The sequence below is a fragment of the Pleurodeles waltl genome, chromosome 1_1 (genome assembly GCF_031143425.1).
Source record: "Pleurodeles waltl isolate 20211129_DDA chromosome 1_1, aPleWal1.hap1.20221129, whole genome shotgun sequence".
NCBI lineage: Eukaryota > Metazoa > Chordata > Amphibia > Caudata > Salamandridae > Pleurodeles > Pleurodeles waltl.
This window is the reverse complement of record NC_090436.1, coordinates 436,400,940-436,421,176: the sequence shown is the minus strand read 5'-3', so window position 1 is coordinate 436,421,176 and position 20,237 is coordinate 436,400,940. Positions and strand designations below refer to the sequence as shown.

General features: G+C 42.0%; 1 protein-coding gene across 2 annotated transcripts in view; it reads left to right on the top strand.

Moving 5' to 3' along the window:
• LOC138284953 (baculoviral IAP repeat-containing protein 1-like) overlaps positions 1–15,880 on the top strand; it is a 472,954-nt gene extending 457,074 nt beyond the window's left edge. For both annotated transcript variants that reach the window (XM_069224320.1, XM_069224310.1), the window contains one exon: positions 8,346–15,880. In XM_069224320.1, coding sequence (XP_069080421.1) covers positions 8,346–8,683 — 338 coding nt within the window. In that variant the 3' untranslated portion in view covers positions 8,684–15,880. The remainder of the gene's footprint in view (positions 1–8,345) is intronic.
• Positions 15,881–20,237: the final 4,357 nt, after the last annotated feature.

The following is a 20,237-nucleotide window of genomic DNA, read 5'->3' as shown; positions in this document are numbered from 1 at the left end:
AAAGATTTGACTGCAGTAAAAAGCTACCACTAATGACCTGTTATGGAGAGTAGATGATGCAGAAAATCGATCAAGATTTGTTGGCTTTCCTAAAGGGGCATATGTGACAGACTTCTTGAGGCAGTGACTCTGTGACACTTTCCTGGCTGAAAACATCTCTGCCTGTTTTGTGATAGAAAGTGCACACGAGGTGTTGGCGGCCCAGCCGCCACCAGGCAGCACCCCGCGTGCCATCATTGCCCGTTTCCTAAACTTTCAAGACCAGGACAAGATCCTGAGAGAGGCACGTCGGTAGGGAGAACTCAAGTTTGAATTATTGGTCATCGTAGCGCTCCCGGACAATTCTCAAGAGGTGCAAAAGCAACAGAGAGCATTTGATGCAGTGAAGGATAAGCTTCACTCCTTACAATTGCAATGCATGCTGCTTTTCCCTGCCAAGTTAAAAGTCATCTTTAAGGACAAAAGTCACTTCTTTGTCACACCGGAGGAGGCCTGGACTTGGCTTGAGGAGAGGCCCCAGCTCCAACCCCAGTGAATTGATCAACCCAAATCACCTGAGAAAGGTAACCCAGAGGTGAGACCCAAGCTATGGACCTCAACACGTAAGCGATGAGCCCATGGGGGAGGATGCCAGGGCAGGTCCTTTGACAGAGGAGCCAGAGCTGACACGCTCGTAGGGAAATTGTTGGCTTTGAAAGGAGAGATGCTGCGGATGGGAAAACGGGGGTCCAGGATGGACGGTGAAGAAGAGGCACACAATGCAGAGATTGAATTTGAACAGGGACTGGGTTCCAATCCATCACGCTAGACCCTGAACACAGACCTGTAACACAAGAAGTGCCTGAGTACTCTGATACATAATTGAGGCAATGGGGGACCATGAGAGTGTCGGAGGAGGGAGGGCAGGGGTGGACTGATTTCTCAGTGGGAGCTAGAAGGGGTGTAGAGGGAGGTTCTGATTGAGGACTATTTCCCTGCGATATCCAGTTGTTTGAGTCCTATAGAGCCCGATTGGGTTATAAAACCAACTGGGATAAATCAGTCTTGTACCCAGCGGGTAGGGAATTAGATATATTGGCCATCCCAGGATGGCTCAGAATAGATAAAGAGGGCTTTCAGTACCTAATAATCTATGTCAGCCCAAACAAAGAGATGAGTTTAGATTGAAATTTGCGGAGGGTACTGTCAGAATTCCATACCGATGCAGACTGCTGAAGTGCCTTACCACAAACTATATTGGGCAGAGCTGCCATGTTTAAAAGGATTACGCTGCCAAAATTCCTATATGTCATTCAAAACACTTATTATAAGTTCTCGGATGAGATATTTGTTAAAATAGACAAAGAGATCTGTAAATTGTTATGGAATGACAGACACCCTCGGCTGGCACTGAAGACCCTGCAGTATAATCAGTGCAATGGCAGTATTGCCCTCCCTGACATCCGTGCTTACTATTGATCAGCGCATTTGATTGTAATAAATGACTGGGGACATACGGCTAGGGCTAGTGATCATCTCACATACGCATCGGAAAGGAACTAGTTTCAAACTAGGCCATATCTCTATTATCTGTATGGAGGGAAAGGGACAAGACTCCTACTGCCCGCAACCCAGGTAACAATAGAGGTTTGGCTCACGGCAAATACAGGGATGGGTTGGGGGATTACACTTACCCAAGAGACCCCGCTGTCATAGGGGACTAGGTCTAAAGAAATTGGGAAGCTGGTGGACTTCGGACACTCGGACCTCATTGGAATATCTAAGCTTGGGGATCTCCAGGAAGAGGGAGACCTAATATCATTTAGTTCCCTTCAGTATAATTGTCAACTTAGCAATACTCAGTATTACAAATACATGCAGTTGAAACACGAGTGGAGGGCCAAAGATCTGGATTCTCCAAATATGCTCCACTCAAGGGCAGGCTACTATGCGAGAAATGGAGGAGAAGGCGGTGTCTTACTCATACAAAACAATAAACAACAACCAACCGGACTCCCTGATGAAATTGAGGGCAAAGTGAGTGAGTCAATTGGGAGAACTAGATGACATGGACTGGCAGGCAGCATTGATGCATCCGAGGGAAGTAGTGATTAAGTCACACCTGAGAATAATACAGTTCAGTATCCTGCACCAAGTATATTATGACCGAGCTAGAGTGTTTGAGATGCAGGGAAGACAGGGGGTCCGTTCTACATATGATCTGGGACTGTCATATTTTACAGCAATATTAGAGCATGCTGCTGACAGAACTAGGGAAATTAACAGGGGCGTTCTTTCCTGAGGAACCTAAATAAATTTTACTGGGTATTGCCACAGATGTAGATGTACTGCACGCTAAACTCCTCTTCTGCAATTTGGGATTGGTAGTAGTGAAACAGGATATAACTAAACCCTGGGGGGGGCCTGAAGTTCAACCCATGCAAGAATGGAAGGCTGGAATGGATTTGTGCATGACGGCTGAAAAGGTCACATACAAAGCCAGAAGGTGCCTAGGGAATTTTTTTAAATCTCGGGTTTTTGGTTACTTAGTCTGGATGATGGCTAGGGAGGAAACCCCTGTTGCCTAGACTCTCCCTCACTCTTCACCTGACCCTGGATCTAACTATCTTTATGTATTACTTAAACTATATATGGAATTTAATACTGTGATATTTCTGAATTTCCTCAGTTTGTTGCCTATTCAGTGCAAATTTTGCACCATTCTTGTTTATCTTTAAAATAATAAATATATATATTTTTTAAAGATTGAAAGATTGAAGACATGGAAAATAGGACAAGAAGAGAAAACATTAGAGTTTGGCATTTGGAGGATGGATTGAAAGGTCAAGACATGGCTTAATTCCTGGCAAATTCTTTTATATCAGTGCAGTACACAATACATTTAAAGGTTAAGCTGGACAGAGTAGACTAGTTAGGTCCAGCTAATCTTTGACAAAACACTCACCCACGTTGCACGGTGGCAAAATTCCACTACGTTTACGAAAATTAAGAAGTACTCCCAGCTGTTAGAAAATTCAACATAGTCTCCTTCAATAAACATTCTTGTTCCCTATTTCAGGACATGTTGCAATCCATTTTACAGAGGAGGGCCAGTTGCAGATTAGTCACAGAGAAGCTCAGAGTGAAAAATTTGATATAGAAGGACATATCTATTTGGCATAGTCTTAGTCGGTTTCGGATCTATGCACCACATCACAGACTGGAATGAGGCAGAGAAAATAATGAATATGGAGGTGGATGATGGGAGACCTGTAACAAAGAATGCAAGGGCCCGAAGAGACTCTATGATAAGGAAGGGGGAGAAGGGAAGACAACAACAACAACAAAAGACAAGAGGCAGCAGGCCGGGATGGAAGGTAGTAGGCACAAGAGACATTGACACTGTGGTCCGCTGCACCAGAGCTCCAGACTAGGAGAAGCATCAGATAAGACATAGAATAAAGTAATGATTTGTTGGGGGGTGGGGGCAGAAGGTTATAATCTAATCAATGATGCAAATGGCAAGTGGGGCATGGTGGTAATGCGGAACATGGAATTGAGTGCCTCTTACAGCTATTTGAGAACACAGTGGTCACTTGGTGCAAGACTTGCATGAGTCACTGTCGGACTATTCAGTTGGTAGAGGATGTTGGTAGAGGGCTGATCCAGAGTAGAACAGCCAGAGAGGGACTAGATATTTCTTATTTGTACATACAGTTACTGACAGTGTTTTTAGATGTCATCTCACATCAAACTGATGAAACATTGGGGGAATATGGGGAAGGGGGGATTCGTTAAGTTTGAATTGACCAGGCACACTTACACATACACAATGGAACACGGGCTGTGTTACTACCCAGACACAGATGAGGCAGACATACATATGTCCCACAGTATACAGTTAGATGATGGTGAAGTTCCTCACTTATAAAGTGAAGGGTCTCGACTCACTGTTCAAAAGAGGGGCGGCATGGAGATCCATAAAACAATTACACCCAAATATTATATGACTTCAAAAAACACACCTCAAAAGGCAAGACCAGCTCAGGATGAGGCATAGGGACACTCCTATTGCCTAGCACTGATCTGCGGCACAAAAACAAAATGGGGGTCTCTATTTTTATAAGATGTGGCATCAAAAGCAAAAGAAGACTCTAACATAGATAAGGGAAAGATTGGCAGGACGGACAATAACTATAGTCATGGTGTATGCACATAACAAGACACAAAAACAATTGCTGATCACCTTCCTTTCAGCACTTGGAGAAAGAGCCTCTGGAGATATTCTTCTCATTGATGACTTTAACTTAGTTTGGGATCCTTCACAAGATAGGAGGAGAGCATGAACCTTCCTGAAGAAACTTAAAGCAAGTTTGAGGGAGGTGGAATTGAGAGATGTGTGATGGGAACTGCATTCTTCAGATAAAGAGTACTCTTCATTCTCACATGTAATCTGCATGTATTCTTTCATAGACATTATTCTAGTGAGCAGTCCTCTTAAGGGACACACTCAAGGGCTCACAATAGAATGAGGATCTCAGATCATGCGCATGTAATAGCTGACTCAGACGCAGAGCTAAAGCTGGGACACACTGTAGTTTAGCCACTCAGGGATCCTCCGTTGGGGAGGCTTTGTTAGAACAGATTAAGGAATATTTTGACACAAGCAAAATAGAGGTCAGCCCTATGGGAGTCTGGCGAGCTATGAAGGCTGTTGTACAAAGCAAGTGCATCTCTATGATGGCTCAGCTCCAGCAAAATCCACAGACAGGAGATTAAAACATTGGAGGTGGATATAAAGGAAAAGGAGAAATTGTACAAAGAGACTCCTTCAGTAGTATATTTAAAGTGGCTCACCAACTTACGTGGTAACTTAGAGCTCTACATACCAATAGGGCTGACATATCTATGCTAAACATCATTATGTTTCATACAAAGTGGAAAATAAATTGGGACCTCAATTAATCAGGCAGTTAAAGGAGAAAAGAGAACAAGTAATTATTAAGGAAATAAATGCAGAAACAGGAGAGCTCTCCAAAGTGGACTTTGATAGACTTGAGACTTTCCACCAGCATTGCACCAAATTATACTCCAGAAACATACTTATGACAAGCAGATAGGTCGTATTTTCCCATTTGACAGACAACCAACAAGCCCTATATTCTTGGATCTCTCAGGAAGAGATACAATTGGCAATAAGGGGTCTGATCGACCCAGAAGGGTTTGTTAATCCTTTTGGCCCTACTGGTTCCCAAACGTGAGAAATTTTTTAAATATATAGCACAAGATGAGGGAGTCCCCAGAGACATAGGAGAGGCAACAATTCTGATTTTGCACAAGCAAGGGGAGAACCCATAAGTGTGCGCCTCTTACTATTAGATCCTAAACTTCTAATGTGTAGGGTGGGGCAAGTCCTCTCCTGCCTGATTCAAGTGCACCAGTCTGGGTTTGTACAAACTAGGTAGACACATGACCATATCCAGAGGATGGTCCACCTGGTAGAGAAACTTCAGAAAAAAAGAAATTCCAGTAATTTGGTGTCTCGCCCTTGGTAAGAGACCATCAACTGAATCCCATCTTCTACATAACCAGCCACAGGACCGGGTGGCCTTGTCCTTCCTGTGGCTGGTTATGGAGAGGATGGGATTCAGTTGATGGTCTCTAAACAAGGACAAGGATTGCCTTGCATTGTTCACTTTTAGGAGTGGATCTTTAAGAAAGAGGCCCCAGACAGGGATGTCTAATGCCTCCCTCCTCTTTGCCTTAACAACAGAACTTCTGGAAGAATGAATAAGTAAGGTAAAAACATAATTGCCATTTTATACCCGGACAATGGACATAAACTATTGTTATATACAGATGATAGCCTCCTGTCTGCTTGGTCAAACAATAGAACGGTACGAAAGGATAGCAGTGCTAAAGATAATGACTGACAAATTAGAGATGCTGAATGTACTCTCTGAAGCTCTGGCAGACAAACTTGCGTTCAAGTGTGCTTTGAAACAGATACGGTACTGAGTAATACACATTACATCTAGCATGGACAAGTTGCATGGGGATTACTATCCCCACTTACTTCTTGGGTTAAAAATGATTTTAGCATACGGGAGACTCTGATGCTATCTTGATTGGGCCAGATAGGCAAAATAAAAATGAGTGTTCTCTGGAGGTATTGTATGTATATCAGGCCCTTTCTATAAAAGTAGAGCACGCATTTTTGAACAATTAAACAGGGCAGTTGATAGGTTTGTCTGGAAGGGGGGCCTAACCTAAGGTACCATTTTGATTTTTGCAGCAATGCAGAAAGGACAGGGCATGGCTCTCCCAGACCTTAAGGTACATTACTGGGCCTCACATCTTAGGGCCATTAACAATGGTCTACATTTGAGATGGATAAGATATGGACATTATGGACCATGCCATAGTGGGAAGAATTATGTGTGGCTTAATATAGATCCTGAAACAGTACAAAAAGCTTATCTATATATGCAAGTGAGAACAACCCTTAGTTTCTATTTGGGATACGGTAGCCAAGACACTTAAATTTACTAGTTTCCCCTCCCGATAAACGGCAGTACATTACAACCCCAAATTTTCCACCGCCTTAAACACTGGAAGGAGGGTGGCTTCTGGCCAAAAATATCTCACCTTTTTCAGAAGGGGGGCAGTCCTTCGGTCAATGTAAAAATACCTTTGAAATAAAGAAAGACTATGTTATGCACAGTTCCATCACTGGGTTATGCAACCTCACATAAACAACACAGCAGAGACAAAACCCTATTTGAAAAGAGGATATACAATATCCTTACTTCAAAGCAGAGAGCTTTTAAGGCTTGAGCACAGTGGGCTCTGGCGCTGGGCCCCAGCCTTTTCAGGGGGGGGGGGGGGGGCACCTGCTAGTGCCAACTCTGTTCTGCAGAGAGTCTAGTCAGATTTTTTAAATACTCTTTCCCTTTAAATTATTTTAAATGTGAGTGATATGTGAGAGTCTATTACAGACATTTTGCAGAGAAATGTGTTTATGTTTCATGCAACATCCATAAAAGGTTTCCTTTAGATCAAAATAGGACCTAATATATGAGAAATGGGAGATTGTCACAGATTTATTGCAGTCATTTTAGTGAGCTGCTGCTGTGTTACAATATTGAAAACACGTCATTCAGAGACCTGACCAATGAAGGCAAGAAGAGCTGAAATTGGATCATAAATTCAAAGCTGTTCCAAGCAAGGGCCCCCAAAATCCTTAAGACGCCTTTACTTCAAAAGGGTCGTACCTAACATGTACACGATACTGAAGAGAGTAACTCAAACAGAAACGTGGGCATACAGAGGCGGTGAGTACGTAATACCCAAATTAGACAGCGAGTGGGAGCTCCTCATAACACACGACGGGGCATAGGACGGATCCTCTGATGGGATATGCGTACAGAAGCGCTCTATTAGCCTGAAAAACAAAGAAATACACTATAGTATACCGGGGGAGTGAGTGGGGGAAGGAGAAGTACAAAGGATGTACCCACCTGCTTCAACAGCTTGTAGGAGGGGATGCAGGGTGACAGGAAGCACTCCAGGTGTATGGTGGAAAAACCCCAAACTCATACCATTCTGCAGGGCACGAGCAAACACCCTTCGGAGCATTCTGGATTTTCCACTTTAAATCGACCCAAAGACCTTATCACTGGGGCTCCGACCAGAGACATACACAAATAGGGCCAGACCGGTGCCTCTCTACAATGTCTGGGGACGAACAAGTTGACTAATGCATTTACATGGAAAAAATTGAGCTCCCCCACAGTGGAACAGTGAGGCAAGCTACTATGGAATATGATTGCCATGGAAAATCTTACTACAGTTTGGAAGGTACCCATTTCCGCTTCGAAAGACAACGGGGAGCACTACTTGGACATCCCTTAGGCTTTTATTGCTCCTGCACTGGAGGGCATTGGGTATTTTTCTTGGGCGAATCGGGGAGGAGGCGGGGAAAGTTGGTGGGGTCCAAAGAAGAAAACGAGGCTGGGGGCGGGGGGGCAGGGTCTGGGCTAGAAGTGCATCAGCCAGGTATGTCAAAACATGTTGCCTTTGTCATGTTGGGGGTGGAACAGGGTGTGATGGTGAAACCGACTGCATTTGTAGTGATGTGCTCTCCCGTAGCTGGCTCTAAAATTATGTTAAAAAGTTAATGAAATGTCCTTTAAATAATACATAAAGATGAAAAACTATAGATGGTGGAATGCAGGGTCTGTTGTAAATTAGGGTGAGCGAAGGACTTTTAATGTGGGGAAGTAATTTGAAGAATTAACCTGTACATCAGGAGATCATTTCTTGCAGTGACCAATGTTTAAACTATGTGTTTTCTTTCGTTTCAGCACATGCAGCCAAAGATGGATATCTTATGAATCTGGAGACACTGCATTGCATCCTGTGCGAGGAAATTACAGAATCTGGATGGAGAGAGTTCTTTCAAACCTTGGACAATCTGCCTAATTTAAAGGAGTTGAATATTGGCAAAACCTCCCAGCACCTAATTAAGGCTCATGCAACCACAGTGACAGAATTTGTTCGATGCATCTCCAGGCTTCCCAGCATCACTGATGTCATTACTTTTGGTTTACTGTTTGACGAAGAAGATATAGCAATGTTCAATTCCATGAAGGAACGGCATCCCCAGGCAAAGAATATGATGCTGGTTTGGAGGCTGATGTAACCCTGTCTAGTCGACTTACGGCAATAGCAGAAGAGTGAAGTCTTATTATGATTGTCCCATTTTCAGGTCTCGCCTACCTGACAGCTCAGTCTTTGTCTTCCTTATGTTTGGCCCTCACCTGGAGCCTAGCCTCTTTACCATCCTTCTGACTGGATACTCGTGTACATCCACTGCCCACATTCAGGGAAATATCCTTTTCTTTTCCTTCTAGCACTTCCTGGGTTTTTAGCTCTCTCACCTACTACCGGCTTTCTCTTCACATACACTCCCCCAAGCTCTGTGTTATTCTCTCATCCTCAAGCTAGTCTGCTGCTTGCCTCTTTCAGTCAGCGTTGTCTTTTTTAATGTAACTCCCTCTTCCTTCTCTGCTCCTCCATTGCACCCCTTTCCCACATGCTTCATTATACCCATCCTCCACCTTTTCCTATCCCTACACATCCCTCCTTCCCATTACATGTGCAAATGTTCACCCCTTTTGTGTGAGTGTCAGTAAACTCTTTGGCCAGTAAGCTTACATATTCACTGCATATCTATTTGACTTCAGTGTTGCGTGGTGCATAGCAGAAGGACGCTACTTGAAACTGGGGTTCTTTTCTTGTGTCTCTCAACAGCTTACAATATAAGTGTGATGAATGCTACAATGAACCTCAGTGCACTCTCAAATCACCCCGCAGCCTCAGCACTCTACACATCTATTGGCATGCATCAACAATAGTGTGGTTGTGAAAAACCTATCATGAACGTACAGTGGACATACAGCCCAACCATTGCTTGACCTTGGTTACGTTTAATACCCCACAGTTTTACCTAAGTAATTCGTCTCCAGTTGATCCAGAGGTTAAAGGCTACACTCTTCTTTAGAATGACACAGTTGAGCAGAGTTCAACAGAAATAAATATTAGAAGCATAAAGAATTATGAACTAGAGCAAAATGTGGATTTTTAATAGAGGAAGAGCTCAAATGTGATATGGAGAAAATATGCATGAAATATCAATAGACAGAATGAGAAACTAAATGAAAAATCATAGAGCTTATTAATGTCTGGTTAACAAAATCCAAGTAAGAAATTTAAGTGACTGCCCCATAAAGAACAGTGACACATCCAACAGAGAGTCTAAGTCAAAAGGATGTAGAAAAATAAAGTCTCCAATAACAGCAGTCCTAGTGACAGCTATAACATCTAACAGAACCCCAAAAGTATCAGCCTACAATAAAGAACTAAACTTGAGAAGCTGAAGTTCAAAATTTTTTACACACAGGTCAGACTTTCTAAAAATAGATTCTGCCAATTAAGCATATTATGATCATGTTTAGGGTCACAGTGGCAAATCAGAAACATCCATGTAAATTCTAAAAGCATTAACACTAACCCACTTCTTAATGTAAGGGAAATCTTCAATGTCTCCCCGGAGATGATCAATACTAAATAAAATATCCCTTTATCAATGGCTCATAGAATCTGCATGCCTACACTAACACGTCCAGCGTAAGTCTTTGAAAATGATACTTTGGATACATGGTGGAAGATTCATTCACAATGAAGGCATTCTAACCACGTTGTGCATCACTATTACAATTACGTCATTCACTTGGTGTTCTGTGAAGACAAGGGGAGAGATGGCTTTGCAGCACATTGAACAGAACATCAGAAACTACATCCATATTAGAAATAATGGTGCCTTACATAAAAATGCAGCATAACTATTTATCTCATTTACTTGCCTTCTAAGTGACCTAGGTAATTTGTTTTATGCACATCATTAATTCACCAGTTACGACTCTATGCATTATAAAAACATCAATTATGAGAAGTAATGTTCACACCAAATGCCACAACACTCTGATTTGCTTATTTCTTATTCAGTGGTTTGCCTTCCTCTTCACACGTGTGTTACTCCCCAAGACTGCTGCCTCTTTACCATCATTTTGATTGGCTGACTTGTATTCTTCCAATACTCAAATTTAGGGAACTCCTGTTTCTTTTTAATTTAGCACTCCATGAGAGTGCATGTGTTTTAGCTTACAACCTCGAGTTATGCTTCCCCCCTTGAATATCCACACCCTTTACCCCTCACTGTGTTGCTCTCCATTCCTCCCAACAAATTCTGTCAAAGCACAGCAAAGGGATTTTTTTTGTTGTGGTAAGGATGAAAAGAAGACAAATGCCTTAATGGAAAAGACCATCTGCTTCATTCACCTAGGGACACATTTACTACACTTTCACACAATGCCGGGCAGCAAGCAAAGTTGCTGTGCTGCGTTGCGTAAATGGGAAAATGCAGAAATGAGCTATATTTGCAAAGCTATGAAGAATTATTGCTCTCTCCTTGACCTCGCACACTGTATTTACCCTAATGCCATTGCAGTCACCATTGCATCATAGTGCACCATAGTGCAAGGGTGCCTGCATTATAGGCAAGATTGTTGATGTACAAAAGGGCATACCTATCAGCACAAAAGCAAGCCTTTGAGACATTTTCCTATTTTTATGCGTGCTGCAGAAGGCAGCACATGCAGAAAGAGGAAATAAGAAGGGGAAATAAAGATATTTATGTTTGTTATGCCTGACTTGGGAAGGTATAGCATTATGATGCATTCTCATGTTTACAAGGGGCACATTTACTAAACTGTAGGGCAATGCAGGGCAGCAAGGAAGGTTGCTGTGCTGCATTGCATGAAAGGGTGAGAGTAGAAATGCCCCATATTTACAAAGATATAAAGCATTTCTGCTCACTCCTTGCGCTGGCTCACTGTGTGCAGCCTAGGGCCAACGCAGGCACACTTGCACCATAGCACAAGGATGCCGGTGTTACAGGCAGTATTGGCTTTGTGCAGAAAGAGACACATCTGTGCACAAAAACAATCCTTAGAGGCATTTTCCTCTTTCTATGTGTTTTACAGAATATAGCACATGTAGAAAGAGAAACCAATGGGGAGCAACACAGATATTTCTCCTTGTTATTTGTCACTTGGGATTGCGTGGTATTTTGATGCATTCCCAGGTTTACAAGTCTTTGTAAATCTGGGAATACACCAAAATCCATGGGAACACACATGCCTCACCCAAGCTGAAATGTAACGTAATGCAGCACAAGCAGCTGCCTTGTGTTACCTTTCTTTACAAAACCATGCAGGGCCACACAATTCAGGCCTTGGTGACTTTGTAAATGTTACTGAAACCTTTGCATTGTCTTTGCGTCACCTTACGTGATGCAAGGACAATACAAAGACTTCATAAGTATGGAACCTGGTGTCTGAGGCAGAAGGTATGCATAGCATGACACTTCTCCTAGAGGCTCATAACTTTTCTCCCTGGGCTACTGCAGATGACCAAAGGGTTGAATCCTGTGAAAAGTACATTTGAGCTTGGCAAGCGTTTCCCTTTATATGCTGACACCTTATTCTTTCTAAGTTCTGTTCAGACTTTCCTGAGTGAATGGCATTTGAAAAGTGAGCCATACCATTTATAAAGATTGAAAATATAGAATTCAAGTTATAGTTATGAGATACCATCAGGTATATGTTTGCTGTTCCTCCTGAACTTTGAAATTTTTTTATTTCGTTTTGCCATTTTTGAAAAATCATTTGTAGACAACCATTGGCCAAGCCAACAGTGGCAGAGGCATATTTTGATTTCAGAGGCGTCAAAAGGTTCCTGAAGGGGGCACCAGGCAGGACCATTTCTCTACTTTGTGAAATTGGGCATTTAGAAAGCCAATGAACATTAAAATAGAATAAACCCTTCTGTATTTTGAACTCTGGTATGAGAATTATGAGAAAGATACCACCTGGAGACGTACACATGCTCCAAGAGAACAATGTCTCTTAAATTATTGTTGGCTGGCTCAAATTTATTAATGTGCGATGGCCCAATATTCGCATAGTGAAGGACGCTGAATAGGTAACTCTACATTTAATTCTCAAACTCTTTTTTTGAAGAAGAATTGGAGACAGGCATTCTGCCCATGTAAGAAGAAACGAGGAGCTGTATCTGGCCCAGTAACACCAGATGTCTGTTTAATTTGGAAGCAAAACATTCCCTATAAAAATAGGAAATGGTAAGGGCCATTTGGAACCAACATGTTTGGGTGCATGACAATTTTCTGTGATGAAAGTGCAAATGTTCACTCATACTAAGATTATAGTTTCTTTTTTCCTCTTGATATATCTATAACCTGCCTCCCACTATTTATGCACCCACTTACTTGCCATTTGCTTCCCTTTGGCTTTACTCGCCACCTCATCTTGCCTGCAATGGTGAGTCAGACTTCAGGGTCACAGGGAAAAGTTCAAATAGTGCCATATTTTTGTCAAGCAAATGTAGGAAACCCTCAGGCTCTCACTTTGATAGAGCCTTTGCGCTGCATAGGGCAGAGGTGTGGAACGTAACAGCTCTAGAATTGCACTGCAGGTGTTAAGGAACAACGTTTTTGTTGACCTTACTGTCCCAGCAGAGTAGGCATTGCAGGTAAATTACTGGTGAATAACCAGAAGTGTTTTCTCCATCATGAAAACTCAGCAACACATTTTTCCTCATCTGCGTTACCCACAGGAGGCACAGATGACTATCACATTTGCCACGTCTTATGTAGGTAACACACAAACAAATCTACCCAAACTCCCAGCTCTTGCTGCTGCAAAGACTGCAAACAATCCAAATACTACATCTTTGCTTAATTGACCAAAAACTCTTCACTAGCTACCCAGGAACAGATGCTCCACCTTCAAGGCAGCTCACAGGGCCACCTAAAGCAAGGACCCAACCTTCATCCACGTAAAACTGTGAAGATTATCACAGAACAGAAACCCCTGCTCTACAGAAGAACCTCAGCTAACTGTTCCTCCTTACACAAGGAAATGTATCAGTAAAATCTCGTTCAGTCAGGCACTATAATTATGGGACTCCACCCCAGCAAAGGAAACTTTCAAGATCACATGCTCAGGGCTTTAGGTCTAACCCAAAACACCCTGCGGAGGAAAAAATACACACCCGTGCTTTTTACAGCACATTATTTCAAACATATTAGTAGAAGGGAATCGATATTATAAGCAGTCCTGAAGGGCAACTATTGAAATATACCAGTACTACAGGGCCTGCCACAGAGGCCAAGAACAATATTTTGCTGCTAAAGAAAATCATGTTTTTACCGTTTGTTTTTTGCAGTAGCAAAAGTAATGCCTATCTTATGCAATGTGACCTACTGGTTTAAACACCCAATGTACTAAATTCGTATACCTAGAGAAATTACACCAGTTTGAAATACTAAGCCTGGAAATAATGTCCATCACTGTTTCTGAGCCTGTAATTCCAAAACATATATACAAGTGCTGCTCAGATGTTCAATGATGAGGTAGCCTTTATTAGGTAGCTCCATAAATATTCAGGTTCCTGCATTAGATTCATTATCATCAGGCATAACCACTGAAGATCAAATAAGCCAATGGCCCTGCATTGTCGCTTTGTGATTCCCAGTGCATCAGTACGTAACACAGCATAGCAGGCCAGCTTCCACAAGCATGAGTAGAGTCATAACACCACTTACATGCATATGCGCTTTGTCTCGGTATATGAAACACCACCAAAATGGGCATGTTTCCACAGTAGCCCACAATGTGCAGTACCATAGCAAGCAAGTCCTTCTCATCTTCAAACCACCTCAGCCATACAAGTGCTTGCCCTACATGTCGAACACCACAGCTAAGCCTGTGCCCACAAGGTTCTTGTGTATAAAAAATGCTAATACTTACCATTTTAAAAATCAATACAACCATACCTCTATTCACCCAGTATGTGAAGTACCGTAATTAGACACATATCTACATTTCCTGCACATCACCATAGTCCAGCTAGCACATATCCAATGTGAAATTAAAGCACCAAAGCCAGGCCAATGTAGGCAGACTACCTCAAGCACGATTTCTAGGCCATTATCAATACTGCCCGAGTATATGTAGCACCATTGTCATGCTAGGTTTTATAATACCACAGGATGAATAGCGCCGCTAACAAATAAGCCTCCACAATGTCCCTGAAGGTAAAGCAGTTTATCTAGCCAATTATTGGCCTTGTAGTTCTTTACCTGATGGGGCAATACTCGGCAGCCTGTGGTGTTTCCATATACTGTTACACACACACACACACACACACACACACACACATACACACTACATAGTTCACATATGTTTTCTATTACGCCTGGGACTCGTCCCCAGCTTCTATCGATGGTGATGCGTTCTCCGGCGTGAGTACCTGAAATGACACTGTCTGACTTCCTGTGTCCTTTCAACAAAAAAGGAATGCACTCATGTGGATGCAGCGAGCCTGTATTTATTCCTCAAATCTCCAAATTCATCATCTCATCCCAAGGCTTTTCAGCAGAATGCCTTAATCACAGGTATAACACGTCCACTAAAGTAAATATAACTTGCGCACCCGCCAAACACAGTGTTGTCATCAATGATATCCATTCAGATGTTGCAGTGATGTTATAAATAATGTTATAGAACATGCCATGAGTGAATTAATAGGTGAGATATTTAGCAGTGCATGGAGAGGGCGCGAGTCAGTTACTTTAGAGCATGAGTTACAGTTACTTGAGATAACTATAACTGGTGAATTTCAGTGGTTTCTGTTTGTTTAGCATGGTGTGTGTTTAACTGAGAGTTTCACCTAACCTTAAGGTCCCTTTAACCTTTTAAGTTGTTTTAATGTAAAGTGTAATTTTGCTACAATTCCTAAATGTAATGTCCCTTTCACCTTTTTTCAGTGAATTTGTATTTTTTTAAACATAAGATGTACATCGACATGTGTAGCCTGGGTAGGGTCCTCTGGCCAGGCAAGGCAGCCAACCCTTCACAGGCGCCGAACCTCCTGCCACGTCTGGCTGACTGTGTCATGTAACAAAATAAACAGTGTAATTTTACATAAGGCAGACATACTGGATTGACTAAATGGCTCAATATAGCATTCTGAAAAAAGTGCAGGGCTTAATGGGTTTATCAAAGGGTCAGCACATCTACATAGATAAAGAAGACCTATTGGTTTTGTCAAAATCTGACCAATCAGTGTACTCAAATATATATTTCATAAATTCACATATTTCAATGTTTTATAAAGGTGATGGTCGCAAATTATTTTCAATAAAGCATTTAAAAAAAAATATTAAACACGTCTTTGAGTCTTTTTTAAACATTGTTTAGGTTATAACGTGCAGACATAGAAGGGAAACCTGTATTCCTGATGAAATATTGTAAGCTGTCCTGGGATCATGATTTCAATGATCCAGGAGACTTACTGTGTTTTTTTTAATGCTGATGGGGGGTTGCTGCGCACCCAGCAGCCCACTACATCAGTCAAAAAATGGTTGGTGGTGCCCCTGTCCCTTCCAAGGACACCATCAGGAAGAAAAAATTTAATAAAAAAAAAAACCTTTGCGGGGCATTATGGTGTGCTCCATGCAGGAGTAGTAAATAATAAATGAACGGCTCCTGCCTCACATTAATTATTCTTTTTTTTTTTCTTCTTTTTTTTTATGGGTGACCCAATGCCCACCCGAGGCAAGCACACCTTTGTTTTTTAAGTTGGGTGCCACAACAGCAGCCCTAAAACCCCTTCAGCCTCTTCCTGCACCTCCACCCACAGTAGGCACCAGTGGAAGCTGTCTATTTTTTGAGAGTGGGTGCCCAAGTGCCCACTCTGGGCATCCCCGAACGGAAAAAATTGTTGGAGTCCGTGCTAGGAGTCCCACTCTGGTTACCCAGCCAGCACCCATAGTGGATACCAATGAAAACTGGCTATTATTTTGAAAGTGGGTGCCCTGGTGCACCCATGACAGCAAAAAATTATTTGTGGGCTGCAGGAGGGGCCCCACTGCCCCAGGTGGCTCCCCAGCCAATAGCGATTGTGGTGCTGGTGGGAACCAGCTCTTTTACTTTGCCCCCAGCATGAGTGGGGCATACAATTTTCTCTGCTCCCTCCCAGGCAGGAGCAAAGTTGTTTTCCCTGCCCTTGAGAGTGCAGGAAAGGAATAAAGCTTATATTCCCTGCCCACACTCTCCTGAGCAGGGAACACTAGTGTCCCAGGGATGGGTTCCCCTGCACACTGCATCAGTATCAGGCCCCGAAGGATGGGGTCCCCGGGGTGATCTATGACTCGGGGAGTATGGCCACATGCCCCCTCCCCAAAATATAATTCTTGTCCTCCATCACTTTTTACGTTGAGCCTGCGAAAGCATGCCTGCTCACTTGCAAGATTCTTGTGTTCAGTAATGGGCTTGGAACCCACCTATAGCTTACTATTGATTAGCATCATTGTCTCTTTTATTTGCTGCCTTCTAATTGGGCACTGTTTGCTGTGTGTCACTTCTTTTTCTTGCTGTGCCGCACCGAGCAAGTACAGATTAACTGAGCTTTGTTTAGTGCCCCTGCTCTGGCCTTCTGCTGCTTGCTCTGGAATTCAAGTGCTGTTTCTGAGCTTTTACACGGTCAATGCTGACCACGTCATAGCTCTTTTTTAACTTATTTAAATTATCCCCAACCCCTCCTAGTTTCTTCTCGTCGCCCGCCCAACCTCGTGCGAACGGACTGTGTGAACGCAGCTGGACCTGGTTTGAGTTGGCTTGCAATAACAAGGTTTTTATCCTCTTCAGCCAGGCTGCGTTAATCACAGTGAAGTGTCTGGCTGACTTCTTCACAGGGAAAACTTCTTATCATGTGTATTGTTGCCTTATAAGAGTAGGACATATGACAGGTAGGGGCCATGAGAACTAGCCCAAGCCATAACAGACCATACCAACTGCCCTACCTTGAGGGATCTGACCCATTTGCAGCTCTTTAAAAATAATGACGGGCCAATTGTTTTACGTCGTAGACACCTGTAATGTAATTTACAGTCAGGTTTCGTATGATGTCATGTACAAATGCACGTGCATGTTACAAATTTCCTTGTATTATCTTTCATGTTTGTAATTGTTTGAATATGTGTTCTGGCTCGCGGTGTTTAACTCCCTGCGCGTTACGAACGTGAAATGACAGTTTTCACTCGGAAGGCACAGGAAGAGGTCATTACGCTGTGGACTCCTATTTTCAGTAAGAATAAACTTTAATTCAAAGTTTAACCTCACTCTGCTTCGGAACAGTTTGTTATTTACCTTGTACTTTTCATCTGGCGATGAGCGAGGTACTTGGTATTGCTCAGGAGCCCACCAGCCCTTCTTTCCTCAACGGTTTTCGTTCACCTCATTTGCTTCAAGGACGTTGTCCACCTTCGTTGGAGCCGGTGATTCGATTGATTTGTTGCGGACTCGAGTGAGGTGATCTTCAATATATTTGTCCAGATTAGGAGGATTTACTCCTCTCTACGTCGTGAGGCAAGTTTGGCGGCCATATTGGATGAGGGAGAGTTCATTTGGTGAAGTGGGTTAGACTGATTCCTAATGTCAAGAAATTTGAGTCTGTTCCGCTTTTAAGCTTCTTTCTTTTTGACGCTTATGTTTATGGCCATTTTGCTTTGGATCCAGCAGTGAGAATAAGTCTCAATTTGCATTTATTCAAAAGAAGTCATTACATTTTTGGGAACCAGTTGTTATAAATATTTATATATTTGTATTTATGGCTTCTCCTCAACAAGTTGTTCAACTTCCTTCATTTTTACCTCTACCTGGGAAACCTAAAATACCATGGAGAATTTGGTATCGCTCATTTGAAAATTATTTAATTGCTATTGATGCTAAAAATTATACTCCTAAAAGAACACTCGCAGTATTGTTTGGTTATCTTGGCACTGAAGGTCAACAAATTTTTGATACCTTACCTGTTGTGACACCCACATCAGGTGATGGAGATAATTGGTCTGTGTATACAGAAGCAGTAGAAAGGTTAAATAAAAACTTTCTAGAAGAGCCAAACGTGAAGCTGGAGCGTTTCAATTTCATGAAAAGGAAACAAGAAGTGGACGAGACTGTGGAGGAGTACATTTTGGCTCTGAGAAATTTGGCTGCAAATTGTAATTTTGGTCCAGCGCTAGATACCTACATCAGAGATCAATTTGTGTACAGTTGTTTCTCTAAGAAAATACAAGAGAGGATTTTAAGTTGCAGGGATCCTCTTCTTTCTGAAGTAATTGATATGGCGAAAAGCATTGAAAGAGCAATGGTGACACCCAAATGTATTTCTTCTGTATCTTCTAGTAACTGTGTGGTTAATTCCATCCAAGGTTCTGATTCAATTAATGCGCTTCCGCTCAAAAATAACGTTATCAAACCTGTATATAAAAAAAACAAATTTAATATGTTTCAGAAGTCATTCTACTTCGCATGTAGGCAACAGTCCTAAATGTCCAGCTTTAGGAAAAAAAATTATTAAGTGTCACAAAATAGGTCATTTCCAATCTGTGTGTAGAGGTAAGAGTGTACTTCAAGTTAGTAGTGTTCAAATGCATGATGACATTGTCAGTCTGCAGAATGATTTTGATAAGATGGTCTTAACCGTTGAGTCTGCTGTTTCTATTCAACCAGGTTTCAAGTACAAAGGTCCTTTTTATGAAGTTATCATTGCTAATTGCTACACATTGAGTATGATGGCTGATTCTGATGCATTAGTCTCTATTATTTCGGATCAGCTTTATTACGCTCAATGGTCTGATAAGTTTCACTTGCATAAAACTGATATTTCTCCAAAGGCATATGGGGACAATGATATTGATATGTTAAGATTTTTCATTGAAACCTTGTCATGTTTGGGTAGACAAATTACTTCTAAAATATATGTTGCTGTCAAAGACAAATATATTTTGGTCTGGTAAGACTTAGCTAAGATGGGTTTGAAACTTGTTCCCGGTTCTGAGAAACCTGTACAAGTCAATGACACTCAGATTTCTTACACTGGTGATACGGTTGATGATTGTGCTTTAAAATCACTACTAGATGATTTTCAAGATGTTTTTAACTCTAAAATTGGAAAAATAGACAAGTTTGAGCATGTGATAAGATTGAAGCAGAATGTCATTCCTGTAGCTCATAAGGTCAGAGCTATTCCGTTAAGTATGAGAGAGGATCTAAAAAAAGGTTTGGATGATTTGATCCGTGAAGGTGTAAATACTACCACTGATGCTTCTGAGTGGGTCAGTCCTATTGTTCTTGTGCGCAAAAAGGGTGGCGAGATTCATTTGTGTGCTGATCTGAGATCTCTTAACAAGAATATCTTAGTTGATTGTCACCCTTTACCAAAGATTCAAGATCTTCTTACAAATATTGGTACTGCTAAATTTTTTAGTTTGTTGGATCTTAAATCTGCACATCACCAAATACCTTTAGCACCAGAGTCAACTGATCTCACTACGTTTGTGACTCCATTTGGAGCATATCAGTTTTTGAGATTGCCTTTTGGGTTGGCTTCTGCTGCCAGTGTCTTTCAAAAATGTATGGATTACATATTGAAAGGAATTGAGGGAGTCAAGGCTTACCAAGATGATGTACTCATGTTTTCAAACTCTGTTGCTGAACATCTTGTCATTCTAAGAAAAGTTTTGAACTTGTTCAAAAAAGTTGGTATCA